The sequence below is a fragment of the Heptranchias perlo genome, chromosome 2 (assembly GCF_035084215.1).
Source record: "Heptranchias perlo isolate sHepPer1 chromosome 2, sHepPer1.hap1, whole genome shotgun sequence".
Lineage (NCBI taxonomy): Eukaryota > Metazoa > Chordata > Chondrichthyes > Hexanchiformes > Hexanchidae > Heptranchias > Heptranchias perlo.
In genome coordinates this window covers 148219786-148242624 of record NC_090326.1, presented here as the reverse complement: position 1 = coordinate 148242624, position 22839 = coordinate 148219786, and the positions used below count along the sequence as shown (strand labels likewise).

The window sequence follows — 22839 nt, the reverse complement described above, 5'->3', positions numbered from 1 at the left end:
GTTGTAGGGCTGAAGGAGGTTACAGAGATAGGGAGGGTCAAGGCCATGGAGGGATTTGAAAACAAGGACTAATAAAATATCTATATTTGTCACAGATACTATGGTCAAATAGCTGTCAATCCTCACTGCCTGGGCTCACCCAGGAACAATGGAACTTTTGTGAATATCGATGGTCCCTGTTACCCATGGAATAGTATCCCAACAGAAGCCTGTGCTTTCAAGAGAAGAAAGGGACAGGGAGGAAAAATTAGAAAATGCACCAACCAACGGAAATCTGTAAAATTCACAGCAATCGGTTCAATGTGACAAATTAGTTGCTGCAAAATGTACAGTTTCTACAGCATAGGTGTAAATGGGGCCAATGAATAAACTGAATGAATTATATCAAAGCTCAATAAAAGTAATTAAATTCCAATTGTTAGGTCCCATTATACTAGAAATCCAGAATGTGTGTATGTGGTGCTCCCCCGTGTTTCATTTGGAACTTGATTGGAATAGTTCCGAAATAATTATTTGTGTTTATAATGCTCTCCCTCACCTTTCAGAAAAATGCTAAATTGCCTTTATAATCTCTGTGCTCTATATTTTAATTTAAATGTCATGTGACGTAAGATAAGTCGCTGTATTGTTTTGCTAAGAATACAAGTGCTATTTTAATCGACAACAGAATTAATATTTGCCTTGAAATTCCACAGCAATATGAAATTGTATCTCATTAGCATGCTGCCTTTAATGTTAAAACAGCATCTCTGAGGTTAATTAGTAGTACATTGCTATGCAAAGGTTGTGTGGGATTGTATTCATAATGTAGTCAATCCTACTTAATTGTGTAACTGACAATTTCATATCTTATTTGCATATATTTTCAATGCACCAGAGCGACATCTAGTCATTATTATTTGTAATATTCATCCAATGCATCAGCATACAATGTGGTTGAAACACTTACAAAATATCTCTCTATATTTATTGGGACCAAAGATCAGCCTGCTGATTTCATAAAATGAGCATCACTGTCCCTAAAGTATAAGAGTTAGAATTTAATTATTGGTTTTCAATATGGATACCTTGTCTTCAGAAGCTTTACTGCATTCTTATTGTACTGGTAGGTAGGAGACACAGTTAACAGGAACACGTTGTTGGCCCATTACATTTAACGAACAATTATGATTCTCCCATTCATTGTGTCATAAGACTGTGTTTTTCAATGTTGGCACTAATTCTCTTTCCTCCCCTTCTCTCCTAAAAGGAGCGAATAAATGGTCATTATTCAATGTGTGAGCCTCGACCTCGAGTACTGGCAGGTTTTCATATGACTGGGAGCATAGAACCAAGCCTGACCCAGTCCTCACCCACCCCCACAACCAGCACTCCTGGTGTGGATTACTAGACTGTGATCAGGAACAGGATATTTCCACACCCCCTCCCTAAACTGAGGCCAATTGTAGCTTGCTGTTCGCCATGCTGGTTTTGATCAGTTAACTCAGCACAGAGGCTGAAGCTTCCTGATCTGTGTGGCTCACCTACTTGCTGGACTTATTAGAGCCTAAAGACTATTCTTAATAATGTGATTGTCCTGCTGGTTCAGTTTCTCAGTACAGTTACTTCTGCTAATAAAGTAAAATTAGGGGGGGAAAAGATTCAAAACTACGCAGCGTAATTATATTTCTACCGTGTCATTGATGCTTAAAGTTTTGACATCAGTACCGCTTCTAAAAAATCAACTGTAGAAAATTAATGCTTTTTCGTGGGGGTGGGGGTGGGGGAGTAGGTGAGGATACTGCTTTTGTTTTGTAAATTACTTTATCCCATTATCAACACTATCTCCCTGGGCCGTGCATCTTCTCCAGGCAACATGACAGATAGGCAGCATCTTTGCAGGATCCAGTGAATGCCACTTGATAATTGGATAGTAGGAAATGCGCAAGAAAGGTACAGACTTTGTCCATAAAAACACAACCATGGTCAGGAGCTCCAGTTTGGTAGATCAAAGGTATGTACCTATATCCCACTTCTCTGGGGTGCCCTGCATTGATACTCTTAATGTGGAGATGCCGGTGATGGACTGGGGTTGACAAATGTAAACAATTCACCTGACATCATTCACCTGACGAAGGAGGAAGCCTCTGAAAGCTTGTGATTTTCAAATAAAATTGTTGGACTATAACTTGGTGTTGTAAGATTGTTTACATTTGATACTCTTATGCATCACAATGCCTTTAAACAATAAGATGAATTGCCGTGCTTCTTTTTTCATGTCTTTTCTGTTTTTTTTATTGGAGGAAGAATATCTGTGGATACTGGCTAAATCCACTAATATGAGAATAGATGAACTAAACAAACATAGTACACTGTCAGCATGCATTGCTCCTGTCGTTGATAGTACACTGTAGTTGATTTTATACAACGGGAGACCAGTGCCAGCACTGTTAGTTCCTGAGGAATGGGTCTTGCAGCTGGCTGCAACCTGGAAAGTAAACCTGCTGGGATTAAGACTGGCAGCGGGAAAGACAATCCTTTTTTTTTTAACTGGTTCTTTGTGTGTAAACACTCAAATTCTGCCAATTCATTTTGGTAATTCAAAGGCCATTGTGGTGTTTATTGTTTAATATGGCAGCAAAAAATTTACAGCTGGCACAGCAAAGTTTGACTAACAAGGGACGGTTGTGCCTAAAATAATAAGTGCGAATTGGCGCGTCAAAAGATATGTGACAGGGGAATTAATATTTCTGCCAGTTCTCAAACCTAAAGTAATGTCTTGTGTGTCTGCCCACCAATATCACTATACAGCAAAGACTATTGTTTCATAGATAAGGTTATAATGTAAACCCTGCATCTCTCTCATCCTTACCTCTGAACAGTAATGAAACATCCCAATTTCACAATTGTTAAAACAATTCCTGTTCTTTAATAAAATAAATAATACTATGTTCATCCGACACAATCCATTTCATACATAGCCATGTCAATTTTCTGCCATCTATGGAATGACACTCTGTGGGACAGTTGCCAACAGTTCTGTAGCTGTTGAATGGCATTTGTCAGTGGGTGGTAATGCAGATGACCTATAGTGAAAAACACGTGGAACATTGGTCTTTTTTCGTCTAGCAATTCCTATGGTCCATCTCGTTCGCCTTCTACCATCCTGGTAGTCACATGATACAATGATAGTGGAGTTATTGATTAATCATAGCAATCAGTCTCTATCAATTAGCAGCAGACTTAGATATGAGGCGAGGAAAACCCGAGTAGTGGAGAACTTGGGGAACCGTAAGTCCAAAGTCACCTGTTCCTCTCAAGCATGCTACACTTACCACATGTCATGTCTCAAATTCCTCATATACTGTATCCCAAAATATTATCTTCTGAAAGAAATCTATCTAATTTGCATTTGAATTAATCAATACTATCTGCTTCTGCCATGTCCCCTAGGAGCCTGTTCCATAGATTTACGACTCGCTCACTGAAATGGTGTTTTTGAATTTCCCCCCTTCAAGCGCAGGCTGTATCCTCTAGTTCTACTGTTCTGGACAAGGTGAAATAGCTTGTCATGATCTATATTATCCAGTCCCTTTAGAATCCTAAAAACAGTAATTTATTGTCAATCAAGACCCCCAGATCTCCCATTTTCCATGCACATTATTTTCTTTCAATTTAATCCTTCCTGGATTTTTTGTCCCTATGTGAAGCATTTTGCATTTCTCTACATTGAATTTCAGCTGCCACCTGTCTGCCCAATCCCCATGTATATTCAAATCCTCCTGTAGCTTATCCTGTTCAGCTTTGGTGTCTATCACTGTTATTAGCTTTTTATCATCTTCAAATTTTGCTGTTGTGCTTGTGACTCCTTGCTCCAGAGTATGTATTGAAGTGGAGCTTTGGTGGATCTCAGTTGGCATCTACTATTGTTTCTGAAAAATACAAGTAGGAAGTGTTTCTGTGCTGGATATATATTAAGTTTTTTATTTACTAGACTTACTCGAAGGATTAAATGTTGGCCAGGACACCAGGAGAACCCCCTGTTCTTCTTTGAAATAGTTCCATGGGATCTTTTACATCCACCTGACAAAGCAGTCTAGGTTTAATTTCTCCTTTGAAAGGCAGCCCCTCCAACAGTGCAGCACTCCCTCAGTACTGCACTGAAGTGTCAGCCTAGATTATATGCTCAAGTCCCTAAAGTGGGACTTGAACCCACAACGTTTTGACTCAGAGGCAAGAGCGATGGAGAAGTGACACATGACTCACAGTTTTAGAGAGTGTTTAGTGATTCTGTATTGACGAAATGGCCTGGAATGTAGTCTGAATATAACATGCACTACACATTATCATTCTGTTTCAGGTGTTGAAGATGAACATGCCCTAGCAACGGAGCTCAGACAGCGAGGACAACAGGCCCTACCGAGTCATTCGTCTTACACCCGCTCTTCACGGTTGCAGCATTCCACGTCCTACCCGAAACATGATTATCAGCATCATGCTGAAGAGGAAGAGGAAGCCGGATCAACAGCAATGGCCTACAGTGTCCCCGAGGAGGGAACCATTTCCAACCCAGCAGGTGTGAATCCAAGACCAAAGATTGGAAAGAAAAAAACTGAGCAATTGGGCACTGATCAAAATAAGAAAAGCAATTCACCAGATAAGGCCTGCCGCTGCTGTTCAGCATGCTAGCCCTCCTCTGGGAGAAGTTTGCTCTTGCCTTTCTCGGTTTGTAGTACACTCAGAGTGCCCATTACTAAAGAAGCCTATCAATTTTAGGGGCAGTGCTAACCCAAGCTAAAAGGAACATTATTCCTTAACTAACAGCAATCAGAAACCCCTAAAAATTCATAAATGTGAATACCAGTGCTCCATTTACATACATATAATTAAAAGTTGTGTGGCACGTGTCGGTACAAGAAGAAATACTCAGCGGGGCCTGGGGAAATCTCTAGGGTGCAAAGCTTGCTCAAATGTTTTCATGACTAAAATTTCTCTGCATCTTTTTATTAAAAAATTCCGTTCACTAAAACTGGCAACTGGCAGAAAAGCAATCAGATTCCTTAAAAAAAAATCCAAACTCTGTTGAGTTGCTGTTTAATTGTGCTCATTCTCTTCTGGCACCTCTACCATACTCCTGAACGGCGATCTAGCTGTTCCCATTTTAAAATCACCTCCACGCTGATTGTTGGAAATCCTTATGCTCTTATTGAGATGGATAGATTTTTGGACTCTAGGGGAATCAAGGGATATGGGGATCGGGCAGGAAAGTGGAGTTGAGGTTGAAGATCAGCCATGATCTGATTGAATGGCGGAGCAGGCTCGAGGGGCCGTATGGTCTACTCCTGCTCCTATTTCTTATGTTCTTAAGTTGGAACAGAATGCTAGCCGATGTACAGAAGTTCTTGAAAGGAATTGATCAAAAGGTAGACTGTGACAAAGGGATTTGGAAATACTGTAAGGGGATTTATTGAGCACTGAAATTGTGACCCTGTATCTTCGCCTTTAGAAATTCCCAAACCAGGCAAATCTGTTGTACAGCCAAATTGAGAATGTCAAATCACCGTATAATGTCCCAAAGTATGAAAATTGGCATGTAAAAGGTCTTATTTTTCAAAGATTTACTTTAAACACAACTTTTGCCACTTCTCTGTTGTGGTGAGATAAAGTCATGAATTTTTACAAGTCCATTACTGTACAGAGTTTAAGCCAGTCGCATGTCTGCAGCTCATTGACATGCACATTAGCATCAACTACATGAATACCAGAGCAGGGCAATAGGGGCATCACTAGTAGCAGATGTACTGAGACTGAGAACACACGAGTGAATTGTGGAAGTCAGAACTAGCTGACCATTAAAAAAAAATCAAATAAAAATAGAATGTCATAGAGCCTGCCAGGCACTTGTTGAGCCACCAGAGAGACCTTGTCAGTGACAGCAATGATGGCTCAAGCATGCAGTTTATCCCCAAGCAAACAAGCCACCTTCAGATGAAACAGTCCATGTAACCGTTTGAATCTAGCAAAAGGGATTTGCATAAAATCTGTTGCAGGAATGTCACGCGAGGTGTGAGTGTGTGTTTGTGTGAGTGTGTGTTTGCATGTTTGTGCGTGTGGCAGAGGCAGGGATTAGCACATCACTGCATCTATTCCTTAAATATTGCAGTAACAGTTGTTCAGCTCCCTATAACGAGAACGAGAATGAATGGATAGAATAGTACTCATGACACTGCCTTATTACCACAGGTCACTTTATGCACCAAGAGTGAGTTACTAATTCTAAACTGAAATACATACAAAATCATTTCAATTAGAGATTGGAGAGTGCACTTTGGTTTTTGCATAGCTACAGATTTTGGGAAATGCCCCGTTAATACTCCTACCTGGCACACTCTGTGAGCATTGATTTTAACAGCTTCAGGACAATGAACAATGATAGCACTGGAATGTGGTAAGGTGGAGATGCAGTCTGTTCAGTAGAGGATTTTGTCCTGACTCTCTAACTTTTTTTTAGGATTTGTATGGTCACAATTGAAACTACTTTTATACTGCCACTTATTTAGATTTGATTCTGGGAGACCTGTGTCCATTAGCTGGTTTTGGGTACTTAACTGCAAAATCTGGCTCCCTTAATTCCAGTGGTAGACTTGTAAACCAGTGAAAAATATTTAATATTGAATTATTGTCTTGCTTGAAATGTATTGCATAAAACATGAAGGAAAAGACACTGATAAGGGCTCTTGATTTGGTAAGACTTATTTAGAAAGAGGATAGTCTATGTTATGATCTGTTTATTCAATTCCAAGATTGTAATGGGTTTTCATAAATGCTATAAAGGTTATCCAAGTCTATAGTCCTGTATATACTCATATATTAAGTGGAAGATAACCCCCTGAAAAAAAATCTATGACTCATGTATAACATGTCCTACCGGTCACCATGCCTTTCCAAAGAGCGGGAAACGTTATTTAGCGTGCAGTGACTGTTTCACGCACTGCCACCTCCGTGCACAGACAAGGAGGAAACTGAGCCTGAGACAGGTGAATGGGAAGCTGAAAACCTGAGAGGGGGAAAATGGAAGCATAAAACAGGAGAGTGGCAGGCCAAGAATCAAAGAGAAACACGTGATGCCAGAAAGTCCAGTGCAGGCTGGGCCAGGAGCAGGTAAGTGGGATCCTCAGCGTGAGCTACAGCGACTCGCTTTTAAGATGCCCCCCTACTTTCAGTCCCCAAACAGTGATTTGAATGCTTAATCTTACATACCTGAGTGCATACATCAAGTCTTGTTTTTTTAAGCATTGCACTAAATTTATAAATTGCTTATCTCATTGTGCCTTGAAGCCATTTACTCACTGACTTATGTAGTTTAAGTTTGCAATAAAATTTTTAGGCCAAGTTTGGCTTTAATTATAAGAATTTTTTTTCTGTTGGACATCAATCATATGTGCTTCGATTGTCAAGAAAACTTGAACAGCCATTGGCAATGTCCCAATGGGAGGGCACAGTATCCTTGTTTAAAAATCACAGAAGTTATCTCCCATCATATAGGACTCTCACCAGTGCAGGGTGGTATAATGTAATTGGAGAAGTCTTATAGGGGGATAACATACAAGCTAAAGTCTTGACCCCTATCCCTTAGGCTAGTTGCCAGTGTTCAGATCCAACCTGGGTTTTAAGTTGTGATGTTGATCTGTTCTAGGAACATAGGAACAGGAGTAGGCCATTCAGCCCCTCGAGCCTGCTCCGCCATTCAATTGGATCATGGCTGATCCGTACCTCAACATCATTTATCCTTCTTAGCTCCATATCCCTTGATACCCATACCTAACAAAAATCTATCGATCTCAGTCTTTAAAGCTCCAATTATCCCAGCATCCACCACCTTTTGGAGGAGCGAATTCCAGATTTCCACTACCCTTTGTATGAAGAGGTGCTTTCTGATTTCCCTCCTAAATGGCCTGGATCTAATTTTAATAGACACCTCATGTAGTCCTAGTTTAACCAGCCTTATCTGAAAGATCTAGCTATTGACAGGTAGATGCGTTTTGCTATGAGTAACAGAAATGAGTTTGCTATGATTGAAAGGTAGTTTTTATATCATAGCTGAGGAATGAACCCAAATTTACTATTTCTGTTTGATTTCTGTTTTCACATTTGAACCCCTACAAATCTGAATTTTCTTTGCAGCTTTCAAAATGCATTTTCTATTTCAATGGAGACTTCCAAAGCAATGCAAACCCTGAGTGTAAAATCTACTTTCCCCCCACTATCCGCAGGATCAGCGAGCGTTTTTGATACATTATGCTGAGATGATAGGGGCTGTTATTTTTTAAGTCTGTGACAGTAAGAAAAAAAGGGCTATTTTGGACTCTAGTCATGCCAGAGAGATATTTTAAAATATATATATATATTTGTGTCCATTGCACTTTGCTAACTCAGATCCTCAACTATGTATTTTAGAGCAATATGGATCTTGGTCCTTTGTACTGTAGGAGTCTTAGGGAGCTCACACCTGTCACTCTCCCAATCAGCTCACCTCTCTCATACCACAAGCGGTGGCTTTCCAGTGTTGTTACTGATGGACACATGGAAATACAATCCCTGCCTTACAATAGAGAGGACCTCATTTGTACCAGTGCTAGGACTGACAGTGCGTTACCAGGGGAACACCAAGGCGACTGTTCAGCCCAGTTGGCTGCAAGTGATGTGTAAAAGTCTAAGGCTGACGCATTATAACAGTCAGACGTACGTTCCATCTTGGCTTTTATTTGAGTGATTCATTTAGGTCTTTTCACAAATTAACTAAAATGAAGGTTCTGTGGCTAACTGATGGAGACAGGTTTATTCTTGCACTAGCTCTGCTGGTTCCTATACAGGCTTTAGCGCTAGTTGAAAAACAAGTGCAGTGACATCAGTACATTGACTGCGGGGTAATTTACCGAGTTCACAGTGCTGACCCACCCGCCCAGTTTGCTGATATGCGTCACCGGCGGGCAAGGTTCCCTGATGGCAGTATGAACTTGGGTAATCAATCTCATTACTTTCATTAAAGGGAAAATTTCTCTATGTTTCACCGATTATCATAGCCGCATCCGTATCATCGCACCATTTATAACTGGTGGAACATTTAAAGCCATCAGCATTCCATTTTTGGTATGGATTTTGTGCTGTTTGATAGGTATTCTAGGCTGCCTTTCTGAGCTAGATTTCAAGACAGGCCGCACAGGGGAGAGGAAAGCATGTATTATCCAGTCCCCAAACCAATTTGCGTAACGTTTTTTTAATTGTTCTCGTGAATTGGCCGACATTGGCAGGGCCACATTTACTCCCACCCTTAGTTAGCCCGGGAAGGTAGTGGTGGGTCGACTACTTGAACCACTGTACAATATACTTAACATAACAAAATAAGTTTTACTAAAGTGTTGATTTAAGTGCAGAAATGTTAGTGCAGTTCTCAAAAGGATTAATATTCAAATGAATTATCTGGGTCATTGACGTACTTCTATGTTGATAAAATAATACAGGGTATGGTAGTGTAGTGGTTATGGTACTGGACTGACAACCCAGAGATTGTGTGTTTAAATCCCAATTGGCAAATTGAGGGCTAGCACTATAAAAAGTGACTGCAAAAGCTGCTGGATTGATGTAAAAACCCAACTGGTTCACTAATGTCCTTCAGGAAAGGGAGCCTGTCACCACTACCTGGTCTGACCTACCATGACTCCAGTCCACACTATGTGGTTTCCTCTGAATGCCTAATGTAGTTGCCTAGCTAGTGACTCAGCAGTTGTACAATTGCTATGAAGCACAATAGAAGGCCTACCAACATCTTCTCAGGGCAACTAGGGATGGGCAATCAACGCAGCCTTGTCAGTGTCACCCACATCCTGAGAACAAATATAAAAAAGAACCTCGGAGTCATAGAGTTATACAGCACGGATAGAGGCCCTTCGGCCCATCGTGTCCGCGCCGGCCATCAAGCCCAGTCTAATCTAATCCCATATTCCAGCATTTGGTCCGTAGCCTTGTATGCTATGGCATTTCAAGTGCTCATCCAAATGCTTCTTGAATGTTGTGAGGGTTCCTGCCTCCACAACCCTCTCAGGCAGTGAGTTCCAGACTCCAACCACCCTCTGGGTGAAAAAGTTCTTTCTCAAATCCCCTCTAAACCTCCGGCCTTTTACCTTGAATCTATGCCCCCTTGTTATAGAACCCTCAACGAAGGGAAAAAGCTCCTTAGTATCCATCCTATCTATGCCCCTCATAATTTTGTACACCTCAATCATGTCCCCCCTCAACCTCCTCTGCTCCAAGGAAAACAAACCCAATCTTCCCAGTCTCTCTTCATAGCTGAAGCGCTCCAGCCCTGGTAACATCCTGGTGAATCTCCTCTGCACCATCTCCAAAGCGATCACATCCTTCCTGTAGTGCGGCGACCAGAACTGCACACAGTACTCCAGCTGTGGCCTAACCAGTGTTTTATACAGCTCCATCATAACCTCCTTGCTCTTATATTCTATGCCTCGGCTAATAAAGGCAAGTATCCCATATGCCTTCTTTACCACCTTATCTACCTGTTCCGCCGCCTTCAGGGATCTGTGAACTTGCACACCAAGATCCCTCTGACCCTCTGTCTTGCCTAGGGTCTTCCCATTCATTGTGTATTCCCTTGCCTTGTTAGTCCCTCCAAAGTGCATCACCTCGCACTTTTCCGGGTTAAATTCCATTTGCTTTCCGGGTTAAATTCCAAGTAGCGAGCAGTGTTTTTTTTTTTCAGAGCTGCCAAATTTCTCAAATCTCAGGTGTGAGGTTGTCAGGCCGTGAAACTGTGTACATTAGGATTTGCTTTGCAGCAAAAACATTGCAGTTAAAAATGGAGACCGAATCTGAATCTGTCATATGAGCCGCAGGGTCGCAAAGTATTATTGATTCATACTACTTCTTTCAGCTTTCTTGTCCTCCTTCCCCTGAATTGATTACTTTTTTTTATCTTTCCCTTTTCTCTCTCTCACTTTTCCTCTCCCTTTCTTTCTCCGTAACCCGCCCATGGGACTTGCACGTGTCTTCCCATGCAGCTATGGAGGCAGCGGCTATCCCAGCATTCATAACAGTAGTGAGCTTCTTACTGTTAAAACTATTGGGTCTGTTTTAATAGAAGTCATTCGTTGCTGCCATCAGTGCTGGGATAGCCTTTTCTTGCTTTTTTTTTCACTCAGAAAACAAGAGAAATGTTGGGTGTTATTGACACGGGGAATATGCATGGGAGGGCGGGAGATCGTCAATGGAAGACAGTTGGTGACCTGATTTTATTAACATTGTAATCTTGAACCTGTGGCATTATAATAGGAGTCAATGTTCTGCTCACTGTCTATACACACACATGGATTAACAAGTTAAAGTTTAACGAGTTAAACAAGGGTTGTCACGGGCTGACGCCTGCTTTGGAACTGTTCTGCAGGCAATGAGTCAGCGCCTTCAAAAGGGGAGAGTGGGGGGAGAGAAAATTGGGGAGAAATACTTATCTAAAATGAATATTAAGAACATCTCATTCTGAAACAGCTATTAATAGCCGTAAAAAAAATTATTCCTCAGGTTTTATGTCAGAATGAGAGACCTCATAGTTTTTGGTTTATGTTTGATTCAACTCATTGTCTCTTGTTTGCACTTACAACCTGCTGAGTCATATAGTGTAGCAGTAGTAGATTACTGGAAACTGTACAATGCAATACATATTATAATGTTAATGTTTGATAAACTGCTTTATGAAACAACAATGTTTTCTCAGGCCAAAGAGAAGGAGGGAAGAGGAGGAAGCAACGGCACAGGGAAGAGCTGAAGAAGAAAAAAACGGCAAAAATGAAACATTAGTTACAAGGTGCAGTGGGTGACCTTTGAACTCCCAACAGAATACAGTTATTTTTCATGTTAATTGATATAACTTTACTGAATGTGAATTAAAAATAACACAGAGCATGAGAGTGTTTTCTAATTTTGTGGATTTTTTTTTATAGCTTTGAAAAGTAGCGGAATGGTACATAAGGATTGATTCTGTGATTTGGTACTTCCCGCTGGTAATGCCAGATCGTGGAATCACCCCTCTGATCTCCTGAAGTGTGATATGTCTTAGCCAGGGTTCGGGCAAAGCTGTTTAACGGCAATTTAATTTAGTAACATTAGCATTTTTATTTGCAACAACAACAACTTGCATTTATATAGCATGCTTAACATAGAAAAACGTCCCAAAGTGCTTCACAGAGGTGTGAGGGGGAAATGGACTCTGAAGCATAGACGGAGAGAATGGGTGGGTTTTAAGGAGGATGAAGCGATGGAGTGGGGGAGGGGTTCCAAGAGGGAATTCTAGAGAGTGAGACCTTGGCAGCTGAAAGCACAGTTGCTATGTATGGGTGAAGGGAGGGAGGAATTTGGAAGATGGCAAAGTCAGTGGATCAGAGAGTTTGGGAGGTGGAATGCAGAACTGGAGGAGGTTACAAGGATGGGGAGGGCAAAGCCACGGAGGGATTTGAACTCAAGAATTTTAACATTTGAGGCGACCAGGAGCCAATTTAGGTCAGTGAGGATGAGGGTGATGGACAAGCAGGATTTGGTGTGGGATAGGGCATGGACAGCAGAGATTTGGATGAGTTAAAATGTATGGAAGTTGGGAGCATGCCAGTAGACCATTGGAGCAACCGAGTAGTTTTCCCCATTTTTCTCTCCATCACACAGATGGTGATTGTCACAAAACCTTCCTTCAATTCGGTCACTGGTCAGGGTGATGTTATTGATGAGAACAGTTTGATGTGATATTAAGAATAGCACACAACATTTTAAGCATTTACACAGCGAGTTGTAATGATCTGCATTGCCTGAAAGGGTGGTGGAAGCAGATTCAATAGTAATTTTCAAAAGGGAATTGGATAAATACTTAAAGAGGAAAAATTTACAGGGCTATGGGGAAAGAGCAGAGAAATGGGACTGATTGGATAGCTCTTTTAAAGAGCAGGCACGATGGGCCAAATGGCCTCCTCCTGGGCTGTACCTACTATGATAATGGCACAACAAACGTATGAATTTTTTTATTCGTTCGTGGGATGTGGGCGTCGCCGGCTAGGCCAGCATTTATTGCCCATCCCTAATTGCTCTTGAGAAGGTGGTGGTGAGCCGCCTTCTTGAACCACTGCAGTCCGTGTGGTGAAGGTTCTCCCACAGTGCTGTTAGGAAGGGAGTTCCAGGATTTTGACCCAGCGATGATGAAGGAATGGCGATATATTTCCAAGTCGGGATGGTGTGTTACTTGGAGGGGAACGTGCAGGTGGTGTTGTTCCCATGTGCTTGCTGCCCTTGTCCTTCTAGATGGTAGAGGTCGCGAGTTTGGGAGGTGCTGTCAAAGAAGCCTTGGCGAGTTGCTGCAGTGTATCCTGTGGATGGTGCACACTGCAGCCACGGTGCACCGGTGGTGAAGGGAGTGAATGTTTCGGGTGGTGGATGGGGTGCCAATCAAGCGGGCTGCTTCGTCCTGGATGGTGTTGAGCTTCTTCAGTGTAGTTGGAGCTGCACTCATCCAGACAAGTGGAGAGTATTCCATCACACTCCTGACTTGTGCCTTGTAGATGGTGGAAAGGCTTTGGGGAGTCAGGAGGTGAGTCACTTGCCGCAGAATACCCAGCCTCTGACCTGCTCTTGTAGCCACGGTATTTATATGGCTGGTCCAGTTAAGTTTCTGGTCAATGGTGACCCCCAGGATGTTGATGGTGGGGGATTCAGCAATGGTAATGCCGTTGAATGTCATGGGGAGGTGGTTAAACTCTCTCTTGTTGGAAATGGTCATTGCCTGGCACTTACCTGACGCGAATGTTACTTGCCACCTATGCGCCCAAGCCTGGATGTTGTCCAGGTCTTGCTGCATGCGGGCACGGACTGCTTCATTATCTGAGGGGTTGCGAATGGAACTGAACACTGTGCAATCATCAGCAAACATCCCTATTTCTGACCTTATGATGGAGGGAAGGTTATTGATGAAGCAGCTGAAGATGGTTGGGCCTAGGACACTGCCCTGAGGAACTCCTGCAACAATGTCCTGGGGCTGAGATGATTGGCCTCCAACAACCACTACCATCTTCCTTTGAGCTAGGTATGACTCCAGCCACTCTAGAGTTTTCCCCCTAATTCCCATTGACTTCAATTTTACTAGGGCTCCTTGGTGCCACACTCGGTCAAATGCTGCCTTGATGTCAAGCACAGGTATAATTTTCCCTGTAGCACATTGGTACCAACACATTGATTAAAGCCTTATGACAACACTGTTACAGATTGTGCTGCGTTCCACTCTCTGAAACAGCCAATATGAAGATGAGGTTGGAATGATCTGTTCTTTCTCCCAAGAGGGGTCAACCATATCCTGAGGCAGGGCATTATCTCCAGTAGCTGAGCACTAAAGCGTTCAACATAACCCAGCAATTATTGAGCAGGGTTTCACCTGCAGGAAAGTGGTTGTCCACGGCCAGTATCAGGTGTGAATAGGTTCAAGCTCAATTAAACCTCCATAGTTAGATTTTAGCTATGGCTCAGTGGTAGCACTCTTGCTTCTGAGTCATGGAAAGGTTGTGGGTTCAAATCCCTGTCCAGGAACATGAGCACAAAATCTAGGCTGACGCTCCAGTATTGTACTGAGGGATTGCTGTACTGTTGGAAGTGCTGTCTTTTGGATTAAACCGAGGCCCCGTCTGCTCTCTTCGTTGGACGTAAAAGATTCCATGGCACTATTTCGAAGAAGAGCAGGGGAGTTCTCCCTGGTGTCTTGGCCAATATTTATCCCTCAACCAACATCACTAAAACAGATTATCTGGTCATTTTCACATTGCTGTTTGTGGGACCTTGCTGTGCACATATTGGCTGCCACGTTTCCTACATTACAACAGTGACTACACTTCAAAACATACTTAGTTGGCTGTAAAGCGCTTTGGGACGTTGTGAAAGGCGCTATATAAATGCAAGTTCTTTCTTTCTTTCTTTGGTGCTTGAATACACTTGACACCAGAATCTTACAAGAAAAAGAATGGTCACTTCTAAGAGGTACTGAGGGACAGTGTGGAGGAACAGTACACACCCCAGCATGTGTCACTACCTTCACGAGAGGGAGGTAGGGAAGACAATTGGAAAAGGGAGAAATAAATTAGAATGCAATCTTTGTCCAAACATTAGGTTATAAATTGGATTAATGATTTTTTTTACAAACATATCCCAAAATAAAGTGTCTAGCCAGATTTCGCTGTAATTTTGTGCTATAACTCCTGACATTAAAGGAAGGTTCAGGAAATCTTTAGCATGTAGCAATACAATTTAGTGCAATCTTTTGATATTTCAGAAAACCCAGGAATTAATTCCAAAATGAAAAAGGTCAAGGGAAATTGTTGCCTCAGCTCAATAACTATCAAGTACGTTGTGTTAAGTTTCTATTTTCAGGCGCAAAAATTAAGGCAGCTGCACTCAACTCAGTTGCACATACACGTTCAAATATTGAGCCAAGATCGCAGCACAAGGTCTTACGACAATGTGACATACTGCACGTTTTCACACCTCGGTGTTTAATATCCTCTGATAGCATGCTGGTTAGCACATTTGTTTAAAATTTCTTTGCACACTACTTTAATGGCCTTTATCCCCATTTTATAAAAGATTAACTGTTAAAATAACACAGAAGAATTTTACATGAATGCGCTAATTAGTGCACTACCAGAGAAAATTACCCTCCCCCCTACTCATCCCAGTACACCTGTGAGTTAACTACATGATTAGCCTCCCATTGATGTATCAGCATGTGGATAATACGGATCTTTGGGTTATCAGGCCTACTCTGCCTGAGTCTTTAACATCTGAAACCCCTTTTTAAATTATGGAACTGCTTTCAGTTTTAGAACTGAGTCAGTTCTCTTTGTTGCCGATTCGTCCCATTTCTACTGCAGGCTTTGGCGACAACTGGACAACTGCACATGAAGAGTGTTTGCACTAGTGAAGTTGCTCAGAAAGTCGCCATTGCGATTTTGTCATTCTGGCCACGGACTTTCCCTGATGACAGGGCAGGTAAGTAATGGTGTAAACAACAGTTCTCCAGTGAGGATGTGAAACCCTTTTATTTCTTGCTGGACCATTGCAGCTTCTACCAGAGACCTACTCCCAGGTATCTTCTACCAGTGCACTTTTCAACCCACCACTGGGAGGCATGCAATCCTCATAAAATTATGGATAGCTTTTGAAAGTAGACGTTTGTGTTTGTCCCATTGGCAAGCTTGAAAAGTGACTTTGTTCGACCATTCTCTGGGTTTCTTTGCTAGGAACTGTCAGTGTGTTGAGCAGTGTATCATTATTCACTACATGAAGACTAACAGGTGTTTAAAAAGTAAAGTTTATTTTATGCATGGTTTATAAACTTGCTGAGGAAGCTTCTTCCATCAGACTCCAGGGCCAGAATTTTCTGTTGGAGTTATGCCGGATTCTCGCTTTCCGGATTTCCCGCCAGAAGCGGTGGGAACTATTTATATTACATAAAATCTATAGCATAGAAACAGGCTATTTAGCCCAACTGGTCCATGCCGGTGTTTATGCTCCACACGAGCCTCCTCCCAACCCTCTTCATCTAACCCTATCAGCAGAACCTTCTATTCCCTTCTCCCTCGTGTGTTTATCCAGCTTCCCTTAAATGCATCTATGCTTTTCGCCTCAACTACTCCTTGTGGTAGCAAGTTCCACATTCTAACCACTTTCTGGGTAAAGAAGTTTCTCCTGAATCCCTATTGGATTTATTGGTGACTATCATATTTATGACCTCTAGTTTTGGTCTCCCCCACATGGCTCTTCTACCCCATTTAGACTGTTATTTTCTAAGGAGTATGTGGCTTCCTTATTCTTCCTATCAAAATGCACCACCTCACACTTATCTATATTGAAACTCATTTGCCAACTAGATGCCCATTCTGCAAGTTTGTTAATGTCCTCTTGTATTTTGTCCCGGTCCTCCTCACTATTAACTATACCCCCCAATTTGGTGCCGTCTGCAAATTTTGAAATTGTACTTCCGATTCCAGAGTCCAAATCGTTAATGTAAATTGTGAACAACAGTGGTCCCAGCACCGATCCTTGTGGAACACCACTTCCCACTTTCTGCCAGTCTGAGTAACTACCTTTAACCCCTACTCTCTTTTCTGATTTGTAGCCAGCTTACTATCCATTCTGCTACTTGTCCCCTGACATGGGAACAACACTACCTGCACGTTCCCCTCCAAGTCACACACCATTCCGACTTGGAAATATATCGCTATTCCTTCATCGTCGCTGGGTCAAAATCCTGGAAGTCCCTACCAAACAGCACTGTGGGAGAACCAGCGGTTCAAGAAGGCGGCTCACTGCCACCTTCTCAAGGGCAATTAGGGATGGGCAATAAATGCTGGCCTTGCCAGCGACGCCCACATCCCATGAACGAATAAAAAAAAAACTCCACATGCTCTGGCCTTAGACATGAGATACTTATATAGATGGGCATATTGTAATAATATGCAAATGACAGAAATGCATCCTGTCATTTGTGCCATAGCAAGGTGGACACCAGCGACGCTTGTTCATCCTCGGCTTTCAGCGTCGCTATGGGCGATGCAAGAGCCATTTAAGATTTAAGTGCAATAATCTGCATAGGCTTAAGTGCCAAATAGAAAAAAATTGTAACATTTCTTTTTGGATTTACAGTGGCAGCACTGAGGCCACTAGCCATGCTGCGCTGGGGCCTTCCAGGTCTGCTGCAGCTGATTTCCGCCTCCACTCCAGACAGACGTCCCATAAATTTCAACTAATCCAAAAATCTGCCGTATGTATCCTATCCCGCATTAAGTCCCACTCGCCCATCAGCCCATTTTCCCTGACCTACATTTGCTCCCTGTCTCTCAATGTGTTAAATTTAAAATCCTCAACTTTGTTTACAAATCTCTCCATGGTTTTGCCCCACCTTCTTTCTGCAATCTCCTCCAGTCCGTTTCATTGATACTAGAACCGTAGAACCATAGAAAAGATACAGCACAGAAGGGGGCCATTCGGCCCATCGTGTCCGATGTTTGTTCAAGTGTTCTCAGAATGTGAAAAAGAGGGATAGAAATATATAGATGAAGACGATAGACATTGGGGCTAATGTGGAGGCATTAGGCAGCAGAGAGGGGTGAGGAGTGTTGTGAGGATTCTGGTTTGAATGCAAACACTGTGTCAAGAAGAAATTAGAAATCAGTGCTGATGGTCTGGGGAAGTATGCAGATGAGTAGAGATCCGAGGAGGTGGGAAAAGTAAAAGAGATTGAGATTCATTTGGATTGAGACTTCTTGTCAAGCAAAGAATTTCCTAATTTAATGTTCATCTAATGGACAAGTACATTTTCTTACTCCCTACATGTTTGACTCCCTTCATCCTTAAAAAAAATTCTCAGGATGTGGGTGACACTGGCAAGGCTGCAATTATTGCCCATCCCTAGTTGCCCTGAGAAGACGATGGTGGGCCTTCTTCTTGAGAAATTGCTATACAACCATGTGATAGGCATCACCCAGGTTGTTTGGGGCTGGAGTCAGATATGGTAGGATCACCTCCCTGAAGGGTGTTCATGGGTTTTACAATCCAACAGCTTTCCTGATCATTTTTCTGGCGCTAGCCCACCTATCAGATTTATTGAATTCAATTTGCTATGGTGGGATTCAAACTCACAACTTCCGATTTACCGGTCTGACTACCATAACCAGGACTCTACCATACTTTAGTCAGTGCCACCAGGATTTCAGGGTGGCATTGATTCAGTGGTGCATTCAAGGTTTAGGAATGGAGGGCTAACCTAGGCAGTGCCCCATTCTTACCAACATTTTCATTGGAATGCCTCTGATGAGGTGAATTCATGAACTCCTGCATATTTTCCAATACATTTAGGCCCTAAAAAGCACTTCCCAAATATCGGGTAGAGATTTTCTTATATAATGACGGCAATTTTAAGATTAATCAATCATTTAACTGTCTTAGATACAAGGTAGAAAGTAAGCCAGAATATAAGTTGAAAGGAAAAGGAGAACTGAGACTAAGGGGAACATCCTCCAGCCCTACGACCCTCCGAGATCTCTGCACTCCTCCAATTCTTGACTCTTACGCATCCCCAATCACTCCACCATTGGCAGTCGTGCCTTCAGCTGCCTGGGCCCTGAGCTCTGGAATTCCCTCCCTAAGCCTCTCCGCCTCTCTACCTCTCTCACCTCCTTTAAGACGCTCCTTAAAACCTCTTTGACTAAGCTTGTGATCACGTGTCCTAATATCTCCTTATGTGGCTCCATGTTAGGTTTTGTCTGATTACACTCCCGTGATGTGCTCTGGAGCGTTTCACCACGTTAAAGGCGCTATTTAAATGCAAGTTGTTGTTATTGTTGTTGTGCTTGTCAATTGTAGCATCTGTGCAGAGCGGTTTCACTTCACACCATTGCTGTGGTTATAGTGCAAATTGCATCTGAATCCTGAGTCGGAACCAGAGCTGACACCAGAGGAGGGAGTCTTACTCCGCTTCGTTTCAAAGTCAGTTCAGACCTTCACACCCAGTTTACATTACACACGTTTAGCATCGGTGTAAAGCCAGAACTACTTCTCACCCACCTAAGCATGAATGCACCCTAAGATTACTATCTTCAACACACACACGCGCACACACACACACACACACACACACACACACACAAAACTTCCCTGTGGAAGCACAGGGAGGAAATTCTAGCGTATGCATGAAAAGTAGTGAAAATGCTCCATCAAGTTAAAGCACTAGAAATTAGAATCAGAGTTTTGCACAAGCCATCATTATATTTGCTAAATGTTTTTGTATAGGTCATGGCAGTCTTAAGATGAATTATGATGTGGTTGAAGCTCCCACTGGCTAAACAGGAGCCTCCATAAAAACATTCAAGGACAAGTGAAAGAATCATAAAGAAATTGCAAAGAGCTGCGTTCGATAAAGCAGATCATCTTTATATAACAATGAGACCGGTGACTTTCTGTATAATTCTGCTGTAACTTTTTGTTTATTATGAAAGTTATGATCACATTGTAAATGTTACAATCGTGTCTGAAATGATTGTACCTGAAGTTTAAAAAATGTTGAGTAGAAATTCCAAACGGCATAGATTACATGGACATGTAACATGCTCATTCTACAATTCTGTGTGTGCTATTTTTATGCAAGTGTTAACCCATTTAATAGAAAGAACTTACATTTTAAAAAATTAATTCTTGGGATATGGGCTTCGCTGGCAAGGCCGGCATTTATTGCCCATCACTAGTTGCCCTTGAGAAGGTGGTGGTGAGCCGCCTTCTTGAACCACTGCAGTCCGTGTGGTGAAGGTTCTCCACAGTGCTGTTAGGTAGGGAGTTCCAGAATTTGACCCAGCGACGATGAAATCGTTCCTTTCATGTCCTCAGGATGTCAGAAAGCACTTTTCAACCAATGAATTACCTTTTGAAGTGTAGTTATTGTTATATAGACAAACACAGCAGCCAATTTATGCACAAGGTCCCACAAACAGCAAATGAATGAATAGCCGGAAATCTGTTTTTTGGTTGTGTTGGTTGAGGGTGGTATGTTGTCCAGCACACTGGGAGAATTCCCCTGCTTTTCTTCTAATAGTGCCATGGGATTTATTTAAGTCTGTCTGAATAGTTAAACAGTGCCTCAGTTTAATGTCCTCAGCTAAAAGACTGCACCTCATACAGTGCAGCACCTACACTGAAGTGACTTAAGTCCTGGAGTGGAGCTTAATGCTATGACCTTTTGACTCAGAGACAGGCGTGCTACCAACTCAGCCCAGCTGGTACTAATAAAATAAAAATATTGCACACAGAAATGCATACAAGCATGCCAAGTATTTTGCGTGTAAACTTTACATATTGGAATTACTACCCTCGTATCTCTTACGGTGTAACATTACTTCCTATTTGCGTACTTGTTATTTTACTGTAACATCAGTTATTTCATGGCCGTTGACTTACCTGACTTTTTCCTCTGACACTTTTTTTTGTTTTGTTTTGCTGAGCATTCTCTAACTGTTTTGCCAAAAGGCAATCAGTACGGCAAGCGATTTGTTACTGATCAGACCAGCTCAAAAATTAAGATTTTCATTGTCTCTAGGACTTCTTAGGCAAAACTCTGGTACTTTGGCAGCACCTTATACTACATGTGGTTAAGTGTAATATTTTGTAGATCTTGCCACAGAGTGTCACGCTGTAACAAAACACTATCCTAAATATCAGTAGTTCTGAAGGGCTGCAGGATAGGGCCTGTATTTTATTTTAGTTTCTATTTTTGGTTCTTATTATTCGTCTGGTATGACCGTGCCTTCTAATTATCAATGTATTGAATGCAAAACCTGTACCGAATGCAAAAGTCTACCGAGTTTGATCACATTTCCTTCTAAGCATAGTAAAGGGTGTCTGTCCTATTGTCACAAAACTAAAACCTTGCAAGTGTTTCTGTCATGCTTATTAATAAAAATAACTTGGCGCGAAATCCAAGCCACACAAAATTTTGCTTTCAACTTGCTCTGGTAACAATTTAGCCTCGCAAGAATGACCCAGTTTACAGTACCAGAATGCATAGATTTAGTAAAAATATCGTTTTTACGCAAAAGATGACCACTGCAAAAAGAGTCTAAGGCAGTGTTTGAACTGGGTATTTGAATAGTATGAGATAGTATAGCGCCTGCGCTAACATTTATTAAAGTTCATGAGTAAAATAAACAGGAATGGTTGCACAACAGAATACTTTCTAAATTGGAAAGCATTGGGTACATCCACTAGAAGGTCCGTTTAACAAATCTATTCAGCTGCACCAATGGATCTTTACTTCTTCTACCATCTGTGCCCTGAATAAACCCTGCGTGCACCCTGAAAACTTCTTACGGTCACAAATGATTCTTAATGGATTTTAGACGTTTAGTAATCTCCCTCAACTGCAGTCCTTAGGGCCGACTTTCCTCCACTTTGCAGTGGGGGAATAGTACAACGTTTCCTGCCTCATTCTCCTAGGTCTCCACTCAGCTGGCACCCCAACAGAATAAGGCGCCTTATTGCTCGTGCCCAGCCCCCGCCTGGGAGCAAGGTCCTGGAGAAACAGTATAATAGAATAGGTTTCTTCTTCCCCACAGGGGCAGCAAAGGGGCTTGGAGGCCTCTGGCTGCTATTTTTGGACAGGCCCCACATCCAGAGGCTGTTATCGCTGCTGCAGGCTTGCACAGCAACTGAGTTACATCCCCTGCTTCCGGGCACAGGCCCCTTGCCAGGAAGCGGGCTTTAGTGCTGGGGACGGCCTGGTATAGGCGATGACAGGCGGGTTCAGGTCTGCTCAGCTGGGCTTCACCCTACTTGCACACAAGAGGAGGGAGGCAGGAAAATCGGCCCTAATTCTTTTCAGTGCTTCTTCAGGTTTCCCCCCCAACCCCGCCACGACCCACCCCCCCACCCCCCCTTCACAATTTGAAAACTTTTTCTTTAATCCCACAAACAAATCAATAAGATGAGATAGGACCCATAAATAAGTTCCTTTGCCTTTTTCAGAGAAGTGATTTTTTTTATTACATAGAATTACACACATAGAATTTACAGCACAGAAACAGGCCATTTGGCCCAACTGGTATATGCCGGCATTTATGCTCCACATGAGCCTCCTCCCAGCCTATTTCATCTAACCCCTACCAGCATATCCTTCTGATGTGAGATTCTGATCCTGCATGACTGTGATGTTTGTGAATTGCACAGAGCCCGACACCTGCTCCAGACCCTGCGTTTGTTATAAATGTAGGATTGAACTAGTGCTGA

At 42.3% G+C, this 22839-nt stretch overlaps 1 protein-coding gene across 5 annotated transcripts in view; it reads left to right on the top strand.

The window, feature by feature from the left end:
* Positions 1–21481, top strand: part of dnajb6b (DnaJ heat shock protein family (Hsp40) member B6b) — a 146383-nt gene extending 124902 nt beyond the window's left edge. For 4 of the 5 annotated variants that reach the window (XM_068008190.1, XM_068008180.1, XM_068008155.1 and 1 more), the window contains 2 exons: positions 4340–4555; positions 11762–21481. In XM_068008190.1, coding sequence (XP_067864291.1) covers positions 4340–4555; positions 11762–11844 — 299 coding nt within the window. In that variant the 3' untranslated portion in view covers positions 11845–21481. The remainder of the gene's footprint in view (positions 1–4339; positions 4556–11761) is intronic. The other variant, XM_068008163.1, reaches the window with a different exon arrangement.
* Positions 21482–22839: the final 1358 nt, after the last annotated feature.